General features: G+C 38.1%; 1 protein-coding gene across 3 annotated transcripts in view; it reads left to right on the top strand.

Annotated features, from left to right (window-relative positions):
- The window catches only part of RETREG1 (reticulophagy regulator 1), a 112,732-nt gene extending 98,619 nt beyond the window's left edge, over positions 1 to 14,113 (top strand). For all 3 annotated transcript variants that reach the window (XM_033110180.1, XM_033110181.1, XM_033110182.1), the window contains 6 exons: positions 6,010 to 6,136; positions 8,306 to 8,390; positions 10,183 to 10,320; positions 11,121 to 11,185; positions 11,427 to 11,553; positions 13,534 to 14,113. In XM_033110180.1, coding sequence (XP_032966071.1) covers positions 6,010 to 6,136; positions 8,306 to 8,390; positions 10,183 to 10,320; positions 11,121 to 11,185; positions 11,427 to 11,553; positions 13,534 to 14,027 — 1,036 coding nt within the window. In that variant the 3' untranslated portion in view covers positions 14,028 to 14,113. The remainder of the gene's footprint in view (positions 1 to 6,009; positions 6,137 to 8,305; positions 8,391 to 10,182; positions 10,321 to 11,120; positions 11,186 to 11,426; positions 11,554 to 13,533) is intronic.
- Positions 14,114 to 17,553: the final 3,440 nt, after the last annotated feature.

Here is a 17,553-nt window from a genome sequence, read left to right as displayed (position 1 = left end):
CCTTTTTTTTTTTTTTTTTTTTTTTGGTTGTTTCAAATGGGAGGGCAACTTGTGGGTCCCTGATAGACCATCTTGCCCAAAGCAAATTCGCCTCTTGTCTTTATTTTTGCAACGGGAATTCTGTGTAACTTTCTCATGGAGTGTTTCTTGCAGTGACTTTTAGGGTAAGAAACACCTGGGATACCTACTAAAAATGCAGACTTTTGAGCTTCCCCCCAGGCCTGCTCCATCAGACTCTCTGCAGTGAGGCCTGAATGGCTGGGGTTTAAATAGTACCCTGGGGGTTCACACTCAGCTTGAGAACTGCCTAGAAGGGTTACTTTGACCAGATCACCTAATGTGTAATATCCTAAGTGTGTTCTATTAATAACTGGAATATGGAAGCAGAGAGAGGGGATGTTGCCTTCAAATTCCACCCAGTTCCCTTCTGGGATAAAGTGAAGCTGCTTGTCTGAGGAACCGTCTTCCTAATTTGTATTCCCTTAGATTCTCTCTGACAGGTGAAACCATACATTGGTTCTTTGGTAAATAAATGCTTATCTTGAACCATGCAGAATGTCTTCTGTCAAAAATCTGTCCTTTAGTGTTTCTTAAGAAGGAGAACATAAGTACATGAATCTGCTGTAGTTTGGGTATCTTATTTTGAAAGCACTACACGGCTGTAAATCCTGGGACAAAGCCCATTGAAAGATGGTGTGGCCACGAGGGTGCCTCGTGTGGCTTCTTGCTTGGAGCCACTTCAACTGGACTCACCAAGAATGTAGAAGGTTGGGGATGGTGGTCACGGGGGAGGGACTCTTAAGTGGTCCTTACCTCTGGCTGGAGTGTGCAGCAAGTTCACTCCCTGGTGAAGGCGTGGGTGAAAGAGAAAGCTGAAGGAAGGGAGCAAGCAGGTGAGGGAGGAAAGGACAGAAAGAAAGAAAGACGGGTGGATGAACCAAAGAACTTGACTTCCCCTTTGAACATGGCAAATGCGTGTTCTCTCTGAAACTAAGGAGGAAAAAAATCAGCCCTGGAATATTAATACTGATACTCCTGGTGACTAGTTTTCTCTTCTGGATGAGCTTCAATCATAGAAGAGTTATACTCATTGGTGAAGGACTCAGTAAAGCTTTACACTGTTTTTTAAGCATCCTTTTATGTTATTTGGACCTTTTGGTGCACATGATGAGTGCCAAGGAGGGTGGGAAGAGAGCCACACACCATGTAAAAGATCTTTCCCAAGCATCGTCCAGTATTCACAGGAGATCCTTTCTGTGGTTATGTGTTTTCCAGGTAAGGCTCTCTAGGAAAACCTAGAGTTTCATTATGGAGCCACTCTGCGTGTATGTGTGTGTGTGTGTGTGTGTGTGTGTGTGTGTGTACGTACATATAGACATCACCTGTATTAAACGTCAACCAATCACCAAGCAGGAATCTTAGTTTCCGCTGAGTATTTGGATTCTGCACACAAGGTGCTCTCTTTTGCCCAGAAAAGGTGGGTCCTAAACAAGGATGCGTGGGTTTGGGTCCATCACACCTCATTCCTCCTGACTCCAGAAAGGAGGGAGGAAGAACATCGTGTGTTCCTTCTCATTCTGAATTTCAGTATGGGGTTTCTTCAAAGAATGTCGCTGAATTTATTCATCCTTTGAATAGGGCACATGCTTAAAGGAAATAGAACTGCATTGGAAATCAGGAGTCTGGTCCTCGACTTGTGGCTCTGCCCCAAACTGGCCGAGGAATCTTGGGTTTTACTCTCCTCATCTATTAATAATAAGGGACTTTGAAATATTGGCATTAAATGTTCTCTCTCACTCTAAATTACGTAACTATATTAATTATGTTACATTTTGGTGACATAATTGAATTGTGGTGACATAAGTTGATGGTAGACTATATAATGGAAGACTACAGAAATGTTCTTTCCAGTGGTACTCAGAATTAATCACTGGACAATTTGAAACTATTATGACACTCCCAGAGAGTGATTCTTCTGGGTCCATGTTTCATTTAAAGAAGTGTAGAGTGACATCTCTTCTTTGCCCTTGAGTTCCGATTTCCTTTGTAAATCATGCATATTTCCATTCAGTTCTATTCAGCACCATCTATACGTTTATTTTTATCACAAACCTTTACTGCATTTCCCAAACCCATTTGGTTAGAAAATAATTTTCAACTGTACACAATGAATTTCACATTTTTGTTGCTGATTATAACAATAATTCAAATATCAATTAGAATTATTTAAGGGTTTTATGTTAATATAAATCTAAGTAACAATGCAATTTATTGTCCCAACTTGGGTTTCCCGTCAGGAATTCCCGCCCGTTCTTGTGAATTTTTTGCGTTTTTCCATTCCCAAAACCTGAGAAAAGTTGGTCGGGAAATCGGGAAAATCAGCTCCTTGAACCCAGGTGGTTGTTAGTATCGGCCATCACTTTGTGGAAACGCTTCATCGTGGAGAACAGAAAACAGTTTATATATTGGGATTCGGGAACGGGAAAGCGAAAACAATTCCTGAGAACAGGTAGGAGTTCCCGCCCGGAAACCCTAGTCCCAACGTACTATCCCAGGGGTTTTCTCAAGGGGAGAAATTTAATGTGAGAGTGTCTTTTTATGTCTAGGACAAATATTCACACATTGAATATTCTCTTGTTTCTTCTTAAAACCAAGTGGTGATATCTGTAGACACAGAAAGGAATAATGCTACAGTGTTGACTTGAAATAACAATAATACTAAACACACCAAATATAATGGAAGACAAAAACGGGGGAACTTTGTAGCTTTTTATTGAATAAATGAATAAGGTAATGGATGGATGGGTATTGAGGTTTCTTCATATCCATTTGAAGCTCACTATGAAAATAGGTAGGATCCTTAAATGCAAAATAGAATTTTTAGTTATGGTAGTATCTCAATTTTTGAACGTCTCCGTTGATGAACATTTCGGTTTATGAACACTGTACACCTGGAAGTAAATGCTTCGGTTTTCGAACACGCCTCGGAAGTCGAACATCTTGCACTTCCGCTGAGTGCAAGATCTTGAGGCCTAGCTGTTGGCTGTTGTCAAACATTTCAGAACTCGAACAGTCTTCAGAAACGGATTACATTAGAAAACCGAGGTACCACTGTATTTAATTGTTGTACTAAGCATCTTAAGTTATACGAAGACTTTACTATAACGTTAATCTCTGCGCAGATCATGTAGGTAATTTTAGGGATTTAGTATTAGACAAAGCTCCTTTCCAATTTTAGGGCATTTATTTGTTAGGGTAATAAAATATGTCTCTACAAATGTAGTTTCACTTCTGAGACATGTATCCTAAACATAGTATCAGAAGAAGGTTCCAGCATCTATACAAAGTACCATTTATTCAAAAAAATTATTTTTCATGGCTCTTGTAAGCAGAAATATTATTTTCACTTCGTCGTACATAAACCGAGGCAAACCTTAAGTAACAATTTATACTTTGACTATTGGATGTGAAGTGAGATACAATCATTTAAGGATGTTATTCAATAGAAAACATGATTATACATTTAAGTATCAACATATGTTTAAGTAGAGTCCGCATATGTATGCAGGTATACATATAGGTGTAGCTGTAAGAGCAGTAGATAAGTCACTTCCAAGTATCCATCCCCTAAGTTAACAAATAGACATGCCCAGTACCCAGGAAGCTCCCGTGTGGGCCTTGCTCTCATTTACTCCTCCGCCCCCCGAGGTAAGCCCTCTCTTGAATCTTGTTTTATTTTTTTTTAATCATTTCCTTGTTTAAATAATCTGTTAGCTTAGTGTGATTTTGAGTCTTACATAAATGAAAACATACTATATATACTCTGTGATTTTTTTTCTCTCAATATTATGATTCTGAGGTCCATAGACAAATGTGGAGTTGGAGTTCGTTTCCACTGCTATTGCACCTCTTTTGCTTAAATACAACTCACTTATTTTGTTCATTGTCCTAAGGAAATGATGTGCTTTAAATTTGTTTCCAAATAGGAAATGTTCATTTCATTTTAATTATTAAAAGAATGACAGTCAAATCATTCCATTGTAAGGTTTTCATTGCTTATTATTAGAATTATATTTGCCAAACAGTTCAACCAAATTCCTAACTACTACTCCTTATGCATAGAGAGCAGAAATTAAAATTTATATTTCTGTTAGCTTCACGGTCCACGAAACTGGACAGTAGCCTAGCCTAGCCTTGCTGATTTGCACCTAGTCTGTGGTGTTCTGAGAAAGGTGGCCACTGTTTAATAACCTCCTTATTTCATTTGCTGTTGCAGCTTTTGCTCTCCTATACAAAATCTTTTCCCGTTAAGCGCACATGTTGGCAACAAAGAGTGGCCATGTACTTAGTGTTTCTTTTAGTGGGTCTGAAATCATTCATGAGGTATGGAAACCTACGTTCTAGATTTGGTCAGTGATGGAGTAGAGTTAATGGATACATAAACCACTCCCTGGTACCTAAGCATCCCCCAAAGTTCATTTCTTACGACCACAGGACATCATTTGGCAAATACCTGCCTAGTGGAATAGCATCAGCCCGGACAGCTTAGCTCAGTAACTCTGGCAGAGCATTAGTTGAGGCTGAGAGAACAAAGAAGAAGAAAAACGCAATATTTATTTATTTTTCTTTTTTAATGCTATTCTCATTTAAACTTGGACTAAAATTTATATTGGCAAAGGAAATTTTATTTAGTTTACAAATTGCATTAGTATTCAAAGTACATTAAAAAGTAACAGCCTACGCGTATGTGTACACAATTTCTGTGTAGTTGGGCGCTAAGGGCCAAGATAGTTTTGACTTGTGTTAGTGCTACCGGAGTTGAATCCAGAGGTCAGGCTTTACCTGAACCCCTGCAGTCAGCGCTCAGATGATAGCTCGCTAGTAAACCTTGTCTTTTACTGGAAACATGTTTAGTTTATGGCCACATCCTTAGCTCTCCGGCAGTGCCTTCATCACGGTGGTACTAGATGAAGATAATAGATAATAAGTATCTATTAAATAGATAATAAGTATCTATTAAGTATCTATTAATAGATAATAAGTATCTATTAAATGAATGAAGTTGAGGGCCCTTAGCAGGGTTTGTTTGAACTGGTATATTTTTGTGATGAGTTAAGATTGCGAGAGTGGGATTTGAACTGGACGTCTTTGTAATTTGCTTGCGTCTTCTTCCTGGCACGATGGTTCCTAGTTTTTAGCTCACTGATGTTCCTACGGAAAAATGAGGGCAGGGACACAGCACATGCCTGGGACAGGCATCACATTCAACGTATTCTATGACGATAGTTGGGGAAAGATACCCTAGAGAAATATGAGGTATTGTGAGATCCTGATGAGTTGAACAATTTTCTGTAGAGTTGACCAATCATAGTGTTTGAAAATGCATTGGTGGTGTTGATGATGATGGTGACGACAGTGATGGTGATGATGGCAAGATCCATGCCGAGGTGTCTTTTAAAGCACTGTGGCTTCCCTGTCCTTACGGTTTGAGATGTCCCTAACAAGCCCTACAGGGCCACTTGGTCCTCTCCCAGCTTCATACAGTGAAATTCTTCTGGTTCCCTCTGCTGGAGCCACAGCCAGGCCTCAATAGACTACTAGTGCCCTCAGCTCCTTCTCACCTCTGAGTAGGTTGTACATTGTTCTTTCTGGAACTTTCTGAGCCCTTATGGTAAATGCCTGTTTATCCAGATTTTAACTGAGAGCGACTGCTTCAGAGAAGACATCCCAAAGCCCCCATCCTATACCTACCTCTTTCTCAGCTTATCCTTCATCGTAACTGGGTAACTGCGTAGCTGGTGGTGTAGCCTGTATGTCTTTTCTTGGCATTTGAGCTTTGTTATGCAGATATCTGTCTGGCTTGTTTACCTCCAAATTCACAGGGCTTTTTCTGAGAGTGTGACCAAAAGTAGGTGCTCAATAAATGTTTGCTGAAGCAATAAATGTTGAATGACTCATCCAAAATTCAGTTTAAAAAATTTTGTTTTTGTTTTCTTTTTTTCTCCTTAGCTGGGAAGTTATCAATTCCAAACCAGAGGAAAGGCCCAGGCTCAGCCACTGTATTGCAGAATCATGGATGAATTTCAGCATATTTCTTCAAGAAATGTCTCTTTTCAAACAGCAGAGCCCTGGCAAGGCAAGTTTTCCAGTACAGGAGAATTACTGCATGTGCTTTAAAATGTGCAGTAAACTTAGAAGCAAATGAATTAGCCTATTTTATCAGCTTGTAAGTGTTCTCCAATTCAGAATACCATCTCCTAGGAACACATGCCGTAAAAGCTGATAGCAAGATTCAGAAATGTTAGTGTTAGCATTAGAAAATCCTCACCCTCATCTTTTGAAATTGGATTGGTTTCTGTTTTTATATGTATATGTCTAGCTCATTAACTGAAATGAGTGGTGATTGGCTTTATCAGCCAGACCAAGGTGAAATTCTCATTGAGAATTTCAGTTTATAGTATCTGGCCTGGTTCTGAAGTCAAAGGAAGATGAAATGAATACCTAGTCCTTCAAGAGTGCTTTCAGAGATAATTGAGTCTCAATTTTAATCCAAATAGTGAAGATTGTTACATGATTTATTTAAGAAAGAAAACCTTTGGTAAAAACATTTGTAGTGATTATATACATGGAATGAGAATTTTTCCAGTTAAGATGAAAACCCAAGAGAAGAGTCGTAAGTGGTTTGAAAGGGATTGCATGGAGAAGCATACACACTTGTATATTTTCGTGTGTAGAGACAGCTTCAGCTGTGATCTTAACACCAAAGATGAGGCATAGAGCCATCAATGGACTCTTTCCCTTCTCTTGTTGCCTTTCAAGTTTCTTGCAGTTCCACCTATAATTGGAAAGAAGAGCTGAGGAATGCCAGCATTTAATATCCCTCTCTCTTAACTGCAATTCTAGTATTAAATAATAGAACTGTACTCGGACACATTGTGAGCATAGTGAGGTAGCAACGTTGTATATGGATGGATTTTTTAAATCACTGCAGGAGACTTTTAGCATAGATATCCATGTGGTGGTGGAGGGGTTGCATTTTTTTATGCCAGTTTTACTGAAACGATTAAACAGTTTTAGGAGGTTCTGAACTTAAAACTGCATTGAACTATATTACTGGGCCCCAAGTCAATTAACTTAAGAGGATGATGCTACAAACTCATGAATAATATGAAATCCTTGTGCAAAACTGGATTCTGAATATAGTAATGCTTTCATGGATTTAGCTGTTCTTTCAACTTTTATGGTCTTTCTCCTTCCAGTCTACTATTAGAATTCTATATTCGTCAAGGGCCTCTGCTGTTTCAGAAACAGCTCTTAATTTAGTCCCATAAGCTCATCAGTTCTCCTTTTGACTAGTTCATTTGTTAACCCTGTGCTACAGAACGAAAAATCAAAGTTAATCTGAATCGCAGACCCCCTTGATCTTCCTCTTAATCAGTTATTGATTAGAGTTATAAATCCCTCATTCGTGTATCTTTTTGAAATGTCCTTATTTTCTTTGCTTAGCAGTTTTTAATACCTTAATTTAAAGACAAAGCAAAAGAAGATAGTTTATTTTTAAGATTAGAATGTGAAAAAATATGTGAAGACTTTACAGGAGAATTTTTGCTATCTTGATGTTTTAATTTCTTAAAACAACCAAGATTTTTTTTTTTTTGGGGGGGCGGTCATGACTGACAGAAGGGAAATAATCACATTTCGCTGTAGGACTTTCATTTCATTTGTAGTTGGTTTCTAGGTGACCTAGACGTGGGTCAGTCTGAGGGACAGATATGGTAGGAAGGAGGATAGTAATGGCCGGTAGATTGACCGCAGCAGCTTATCAGCTATGCAAATTGCTGTTACATTTATGTGAATGCCTCTAATTTCTGTAACATGTTTTGCTGTATTTATGAATTTTGCTGGGCTCATCAAAGTAGTTAGAACTTGCAAATTTAGTTACCAGGCTGCTGTATTTTAGTGAGTGATCCTGAGTGAAGGTTTCCGGGGGCCTATAAATCTCCAGTTCTCTTGCATCTGGCAGTAATGCAGCCACGGGCATGATTTATGGGAGACATTGTGTTCTGCGCCAGAAATTAACTTCTGGAATGTCAAAATGATTATTACCAAGTGTGAAGGGAGGACTAAGGCTGGTTCAACACAGCAGTCATTAGTTAGACTTAAGGGCAAAAGAACACTGCTTGGAAAACATTTGCCATAACACGGTCGATCGATCGCAGATAGATAAATAATTGTGTGTGTATCCTGTGCTCTAAAATGTCTTAGTGTTCTGCTAACTGTCACATGTTATCTCTATAATTTCTAGTTTTGTCTCCTGGTCTGCAGTGTGTGCACATTTTTTACGATCTTGGGAAGTTACATTCCTGGAGTTATACTCAGCTATCTGCTCTGTAAGTACAGTGGATGTGATGCGTATGGTATCGTTTAATGGTCTGCAAGACCTGCCATAGTTTGGAAGAGGAGGGGTGCGTTCTTATTTATAAAGAAAGTCGATCATTCTTTTCTTTCGACCTGTACGAAGTTTCTCCTTTTCCTAGAGACATAGTTTAAAATAGGAACCATAGTTGCCAAAAGGCAGTATTATAAGTGATTCATTTTACTTTAAACGATGTCTTAAAACTATAAATAAGCTCTATGCCCCACCCCCCAAACACGAATACCTCTGCCCTTGTGCATATTCATTCTGTAGCTCCAATTATTCTGTAGCTTTAATTATTTTAAGATAATTAAAGGCACAGCGAGATACCATGACACCAGAATGACTAAAATGAAAAATACTGGTCATATTAAAGCATTAGCAAGGATATGAAGCAACTAGAATTCTCACATACTGTTGGTTGGTAATGAGAATAGTACAAGCACTTTGGGTGACAGTTTGGTGGTTTCTTAAAAATTGCTATATGGTCCCACCCATTCCACAGCTTGGTGTTTACCCAGGAAAAATTAAACATACGTCCACAAATGACTTGTTCATGAATATTCATAAGCAGTTTTCATTGTAGTAACCAAAAATAGAGCACAATCCATATGTCCATCATTAGATGCATGGCTAAGCAAATTGTGGTTTATCCATACAGTGCATTACTGCTCTGTGAACACTAAAAATTAACATATTTAGCAACCTGGATGAATCCAAAAATAATTAGGTTGAGTGGTAGATATGTTCGCTATCTTGATTGTGGCAATGGTGTTTTAGTTGTATGCATATGTCAAAACTTACCAAATTGGATACTTTAAATATGTCAATTTACTGTATATCACCTATAACTTGAAAATGCCATTAAAAAAACAGGTGTAGATTTCCTGCTTCTCCTGAAAAGTACGATCTAGTGCTGCCACCTGTCGGTGGAGAGGGCATACTCCACTTAACTAACTCGCATCTCCCCGTTTTTCTCACACCAGCTTCTAAAATTTACATGTACCACCTTGGCTTCTAGAGATATTTGAGTTTGCAGCTCCCATTTAAAAGGTAAATGGGCACATTTCCTCACAACAACAAAGAAATAAACATTAGGGAAGACGATACAACCTTCATTTCTTTTTGTATTCCTGAGGCATAACACAGATGGCAAATGGTCCGAGCTCGAGTCTGTTCTCCCCCGTAGAACTCATGTAGGATAGGAGCCTGTTGGTCTGCCCTGTGCAGCGGGTAAAGGAGAAAGGGCCAGAGAGGAGGGTCGAATAGACGCAGACATCAGCCACATGGTATCTGTCCATCTCATTTATTGTTTACAACAGCCCCGAGAAATGTTACGATCTCAATATTACTGAGGAGAAGCTAATACATAGTGACTTCCCCATGGTCTGTTAAACACCCAGGGTGTTTAACAAAAAAAGCAGAGTTGAGATTTTAATCTAGGACCGTTGTCTGGAAAGCATGGAATCTTTGTATAAATTTTGACGGTAAAAGGATTAAAGGAAGGGAGTTGATTTAATTGCAAGTCTTTGAAAACAATGACTAGAAGTATCGTGTGTGTGTGTGTGTGTGTGTGTGTGTGTGTGTAGATGTTTTCATTACGGGGGAAGAATTGAAATTATGAACTTACTTCACAAAGGCATTTCCCTAAGAAAAAAATTCTATTTGTCAGTCCAGGAAACTGAAATATTTTTGTGAAATTCAAAGATGTAGCCTTTTGAAATACAGATCATCTTATCTACACTCTCTTCCTTCTTATATTTCAGTACTGTGTGCATTTTTGTGTCCACTGTTTAAGTGTAATGATATGGGACAAAAAATATACAGCAAAATCAAATCAGTTCTGCTGAAACTAGATTTTGGAATTGGAGAATATATTAATCAGAAGAAACGTGAGAGATCTGGTAGGTACAGTTTGAATTTTAGGTTCCATGCATGAAATGAGACATCGGGGCTATTTATTATAAAATCAACCTTCAATACATTTCAGGGTGTTTTAGCCATTTACTAATATCACAGAGACTAATACCCCCAAAGTAACATTCCTGTTTTGACTTTTATTCTTTTCTGAAACATACAGTAAATTGACTTTTTAATCCAAATTTTCAGGGGAAGGAGAAAAGGATTCAACCATTCTATATTTGCTACTTATGATTTACTTTATTTAAACTGTTTTATTTTGGGGTGAACGAATGCAAATAAAAAATGATACAAGCAGAACTAAGAGTGTGGGAGCCGTATAAGTGGGATTGAAAGAACCAGGGAAGGAAGAGAATACATATTGGAAAAACCAACGTGATCAACTTTCACTTTTTAACTTGGCTTATGACCTTATAGATTCTCAAACTCTCGCAAGCATCACAGCTGCCCGGAGGGCTTACTAAAGCGTAGCTTGCTGGCCCCCACCCCACAGTTTCTCATTCAGTCGGTCTAGGGTAGGGCCTGAGAATTGACACTTCTAAAAACGTTCCCAGTGATGCTGATGCTGCTGGTTGAGGGACCACACTGTGAGAACCACTGATATGGACCATTTGCCTTGGAATTCAGACATTTGCCAATATGTGAAGCTTGTTATGTGCGAACATTTAACTCTGTGAAGGCATTGGAGAATATGAGGAATGTGGGTAAGGAGATGTAATAGATGATAAAATACAGTGTCTACGCTGGCCAGGAAACTGAAAGCTTCCAAATTTTTTCTCAACAGAAGCAGACAAAGAAAAAAGTCACAAAGATGACAGTGAATTAGACTTTTCAGCTCTTTGTCCTAAGGTATTTTTTGTTTAGTTTTCAATTTGTTCCTGTGTGGTTTGGCTGTAAATTTATTGACATGCACTCCTGCTGAATGGTTTTCCTAAGAGTCTCCTCCTATTTCTCTAAGATGGTTGAACAGTCCTGAAAGGAAAATACTCATCTGGTTTTTATGATTCTGACATTTTTCGGTGTTAGTGTGGAGTTTTCAAAAGATTTCCCACAGAAGTCTAAAATGGGCCTGGTATTTCTATTGACACAGATTAGCCTCAACGTGGCCGCCAAAGAGCTTTCTGTGTCTGACACAGACGTATCCGAGGTCTCCTGGACTGACAACGGGACCTTCAACCTTTCAGAAGGATACACTCCACAGACAGACACTTCTGACGGTATGCTCCCATTTCTAGATACTCTTCTTTTTGTTAGTATGAGTGCTTGCAGAAATTTTTAACTCTGTCGACTGCTGAATGGCTAAACACAAGGGTGTGTATCTATACCATGGCTGTCAAAATGAAGTACTGATACTTGCTGCGACATGGATGCACCTTGCACACACTGGGCTAAGTGAAAGAAGCCAGACACACAAGTCCAATTTATATGAAATGTGCAGAATAGGCAAACCCATATAGACGGAAAGGAGATGAGTGGCTGCTAGGAGCTGGGAAGAGGGAATGGTGAGTGACCGGTAGTTAGTATGAGTTTCTTTCTGGAGTGATAAAAATGTTCTAGAGTTAGATGGTGGTGATGGTTGTACACCTTTGTGAATACATTAAAAACCACTGAATTGTACACTTTAAAGGGGTAAATTTTATGGTGTGTAAATTATATCTCAAAGCTATTATTTTTTTGAGTATGAGAAAAAAAATCTGAGCAAGTCAATGTCTAAAATCCGCCTTTATTTTGAAAGCAAATGAATATTGACAGCAAACAAAATTAACTCCTGAAATGTCTGGTGACATTGTTTACAGCACTAATGGGAGGAGAGGAAGAGAGGAGCTAATCCCGCATTTTCAGGGCTCGTCCTCATGAAAGGGGTGGAAGCATGGAGGGCAAGTTCTCCAAACCCAAAGCTGACTCCAAGGTTTCTCATGTTTCTTCAAAGTTAGTTAAAAAACAAACGAACAAAAAAACCTATTTAACTTAATAATTAAGTTAAATGCAATTTAAAACAGAGACACAACTCTTGTGCATGAATTTAACTGTTGCTAGTCTCATTGGATTATTTCAAGTCCTGTTAGCCATACACTGAAAATATGAGATTATAATGGAAGATTGTGAATAAATTGTTTTATATGTAGTTTTACAAGCAAGAACACACTTTCTTTTTCAGAAGAAAGAGGGAGCTTGTGCAGTGTTTGAAAGGAGACATATTTGGGGATTAGGAGACCCAACAGTCATCTTGTCTTCTTCATTACTAACTGTATTTCTGTGGACCTCAATTTCCTCATCTTTAAACTGCATTAGGACAAGAGGATCTGTTGGGTCCACTCAGTCTCTTCAACTCGAAGTATCTACATGAGCAGGATAAGAAAACACTTTGTTCTGAAGCATCCCATCTCAGGTTTACACAAACAAAGGGCAACAATAATCCAGCCCACATTCGAGGCTTGAATTTCAGTAATCACATCAAAGATTTTGAATCACTGTTGTCAAGAGTTAACCATTATACTGAAAGATTGTCTATGAAAAGTGAAAAATAACATCAAATCACTCTCTGCCTACTAACCGGGCATTGCTTTCAAATGTCCCAAATCTTAATGGTATGGTCACTTTCAGCTGTATTTATGGGATGTTTCCATAAGTTCTGAGCTTGAATATGGAATAGAAAGAGCAATAGCTTCTTCTAATTCATTGCTTTAAACAAACGCAGGTTACAGATACTCGGATCTCCACAGCTGAAAATGCTAAGGTTAGGTAATATTCCACATCTACTGCACCAGGTTCCCTGAAAACCTCCAATTGACATATTTTTTATTTTGTGATCATACATATCCACACTGGCTTAATCTAATTCTCTCCCCAGAGGCGGGATGGAATTTTTGTTTATGGTGAATACTTAAACTTTAGCTTAAGCCTCAGGCTAACATTAGATGAGTTGAATCTTCAGTCGTTCTGTACGCTGTTTTGTGCTTACAAAGAAAATTAAAGATGTATGGGAGACACATGGTATTTGTGTCCTGGAGAGACACTGTCCCAGATTTGGGAGGGGTCCGACGTGTGGTTAAGTTGATCTAAGCTGAACCAGGAGGCTAGATGAATGCCAAGGTTGCCCAAAGGATTCAGATTAAAATCAGGTATTTTTGAGACAGCTCTTTTATTTCAAATTTATGGTGGTGCTTAAACAAGAACCTCTGTTATGTATTTCACAGATCTTGACCGACCTAGTGAGGAAGTTTTCACTCGAGATCTTTCAGATTTTCCATCTCCAGAAAATGGCATGGGAACAAATGATGAAGATGAATTAAGTCTTGGCTTGCCCACTGAGCTCAAGAGGAAAAAGGAACAGCTGGACAGCGGTCGCAGAGCGAGCAAAGAGAGGCAGTCCGCGGCTGGTCTCACCCTTCCTCTGAGCAGTGACCAAACCTTTCACTTGATGAGCAACCTGGCTGGGGACGTCATCACAGCTGCAGTGACTGCTGCTATCAAGGACCAGCTAGAGGGCACGCAGCAAGCCCTTAGTCAGGCTGCACCCAGCCCAGGAGAGGACACAGACACTGAAGAAGTGGATGACTTTGAACTCCTTGACCAGTCAGAGCTCGATCAAATTGAGAGTGAATTGGGACTTTCACAAGACCAGGAAGCAGAAGCACAGCAAAATAAGAAGTCTTCAGGCTTCCTTTCAAATCTACTTGGAGGCCATTAGTCTGGGAATCAGCTTGCATAACAGAGCACAGATAAACTACCAAAAAAAATTTCAAACAAGCAAAAAAAAAAAAAAAAAAGGAAAAAACGTTTTGAACTGTGAGCTTTACTGATTACTTTAGATTTTTTTTTGTCTTATTTTCCCTTCTGCAGTGAATTAATTGGACATATATCAACTAAAATTGATAGACTGATATTTCTGATAGTTATTTTTATGTAATAAGCATGAAAATGCTTATATATGTACACACATACACACACACACAGTTGGCCCTTGAACAAACGGGTTTGAACTGCGCAGGTCCATTTATTCATGGATTATTTTCAATAAATAAGTGTATTTTCTCTTCCTTATGATTTTCTTAATGACATTTTCATTTTTCTAGCTTACTTTATTATAAAAATAAGGTATATAATACGTATACAAAATGTGTATTGATCGACTGTTTATGTTATTGGTAAGGCTTCCGATCAATGGTAGGCTATTAGTAATTAAGTTTTGGGGGAGTCAAAAGATATATGCAGATTTTTGAGTGTGCGGCAGGGGCTTGGGGGGGGTGCCTTAACCCCTGCATTGTTCAAGGGTCAACTGTATATATAGAGAGATGAATATTAGGGGTTTATAAAGCAAAAAAAAAAAACCCACACCAAATTATTGAGGTCCTCCATAAGTATTCCTTATGTTTTCTTTACAATTAATTTTTCAAGCATGCAAAAACAGTTTATTGTAACTCACTGAAATATTAACAATTAATCATGAATACATGCTAAACCAGCTCCTCTGTTCCTAATGCTTGGAAACAGTTAAACGTGTTTGATAGATTTTGATATAAAAAGACAAAAAATATCAAGGCATCTTTAGTTGAAGGACTTGGGAAATAATATCAAAATTAATTTCCTAGGAAAAATTTTAAAAACATATTTAACTCCTTCGGATAGGCTGATACATTTCCATGTTTTTCTGTAGCTATAGACTTAGGCTTATTTGTAAATGGCACGTTCCATTGACTGCCAGCTCTAGTCTTGCAATGGGTGGGATTAACCCGTAGAAAGCAAGTAATTCTATATCCCATAGATGGTGGTTTTGATGTAAACCGAGATTGGGCTGTGTTTTGTTGTTTAATTGTCATATATTTGTAATAGGGGTATTCTACCTGCTCAGACCTAGGTTAAGCGCTCATCTTTCATATAGCGTCATGGAAAAAGTCTCTTAACCCCATGAAACTAGCTCCTGGTATGTTCTGTGAGTGACGTGCTCATCAGCAGTAGAGAAACAATAACTGTTTTTGTAGTCTGTATAGATTCTCCTACAGGAGAAAAACTTGTGTGGCTTTAAAGTGTATTTATATTTGCCATTGAAGTTTAAATATTTAATCTGTTTCTCATTGGGAAGCCACAATGTATTTTTCCTTCATTTTAAACTTTTTAGGTCACCTTTAAATAATCAAATTTGACTTAGGTTTTTAACAAAGCACTAAAAGCAGAAATCAAGCTGATCTTGCTTTTGTGGTATAACTTTTAGTAGTGTTGAGGGACCATGTCAGCAACTACCAACAATCTCTTCAATCTTCGGGTCCAGCTGGCATTTCTACAGACACATACAGACATCTGAGACCCTCAGAAAGGAAGGATAATCCAAGAATACAGGAAATCTGTGGTCCCCTTTCTTTTTATTCCTAAAGACTAATTATAGGTAATCTGACATTTTAATGTAGCATCTCTTATTTATTTTTTCTTTCTGAGATGTTAAAATATCTAGACTGAATTTTGCCAAATGTTAAAGGGAGGAAAGTTACTGCAGACTTGGAACACTTGCTTTTCGTGATTGACTTTGCTTCTATGTCATTAGTGCCTCATGACTGTGTTTGATGTCCTGCATTCATAAAAGTGACCCTGTGCCTTCGTTATCTTGCCCATTTTGGTACAAATGAAAACCTGGTGTTAGATTTGTGACCTGTGTGGGTTTGGGAGGAATATACCTGAATTCTATTCAATAAGAGTTTCTGGACATGAAGAAAAATACAGTCACATATTTATAAAATAGTTGTTACCAGGATCCCTTTTTTTTTAATGTGTATGTTTCTTCATTTAAAAAAATATTCTTGGCTATCAAGTAAAAGAGTTAAAGGTCATTTCAATTTCTTCACTAAGGTGAAAAGAAGTTTAATAATCCAAGTAATTAAAGAATGTGTTACAAGTCACTGGACAAGCTTACAAGAGAAGATGAACTAGAATCAAATGTTATAAAATTCAAAGGGGCTTAGGGATAGAGGGGGGATGCGGAGAGTGGAGGGTAGAAAATGTGTTACCTGCACAATGGAGGAGGCATCCCAGCTCTCTATACACAGTACCACTGTCACCGTATATACACTTCAATATTGTTTGTTCAAGAATATATGTGGCAACCAAGTTACACAATGCAATAATGGTATTCTGAATTCAAACAAACATAGGGATGTCAAGGGTTTTTGGTGTTTTGGGGTGTGTGTGTGTGTGTGTGTGTGTGTGTGTGTGTGTGTGTGTGTGTGTGTTGGTGGGGAGAGAATTATAATCTTGTTTCTGATTTTAAGATACAGTCACAATAAACCCTGTGGTTGATCCAGTACAGTGGGGGGCTACAAATCCCTTACCATGAGAATTTATGCAGTCACTAAATTTTGAAGTATGGATTTTTTGTTTTTAATTATAGAGGAGTTGTAGAAAAATGTTTGTTCACTTCCTGTAGGAAATGCTGAGCAAAACCATACAATGGGAATAGCATACATTGATCATGCATTTTCATCTGAAACAATAAAGCAGGGCCCAGGAAGATCAAGCTTGCTATGGAAGGTCGACCCAGGATTAAAGCAGTGTTTACATTCTCATTCTGAAACATCTTTGCTTTTTCTCTTATCCTAAAAATCTTCAAAAGGCATTTTTTTAAAACTGCCCCTCCCCAGTTTAGTATTATATCAGGAAAAGAAACTTTTATAAGGTTTTGCAATCGGCAACCATCCTCCACACGTTTAGGCATTCACTCTAATATTTGAAATAGGTGCAACTATTTTTCCTCTTACAAAAGTCGCTAATGCCAGCAGCAACTTTTTTTCCTCTTACAAAAGTGGCAAAATGCAGCAGAGACTACTGATTGTAGGCTAAAAGCAAATCTACATTTAAGAAAAAGGTGATTTAAACATTTTCCTTTTCTGTTCATAATTTAGGTCGATGTAGTTCTTTACACTGCTCCAGCTATGTTAGTTATAAGGTTGAAATTATTCTGAAAACCTTTACTGAACTCTTGTCGTAGGTCAATTGTTATCATGATGAAGTGAGAAAGTCCCAGAAATATATTTTTGTGTATTATTCCTCCATTTCCATTGCAGCATTTCAGTTAGGATGGAATGTCAGAAATATGCTTCTCACACAGGGATGTTTTGAGAATGAATGAGAAAAAACAGTGTCTAAAACACTTTTAGGGTTAAAAAAAAAAAGCTGTATAAAACCAAGATAGTGATTTTTTTTTCCTGCCTGTGTTTCAACTAAGATGA

Source organism: Rhinolophus ferrumequinum, chromosome 7 (assembly GCF_004115265.2).
Source record: "Rhinolophus ferrumequinum isolate MPI-CBG mRhiFer1 chromosome 7, mRhiFer1_v1.p, whole genome shotgun sequence".
NCBI lineage: Eukaryota > Metazoa > Chordata > Mammalia > Chiroptera > Rhinolophidae > Rhinolophus > Rhinolophus ferrumequinum.
The sequence above is the reverse complement of the archived record's forward strand: the minus strand, read 5'-3'. Positions and strand labels throughout refer to the sequence as shown.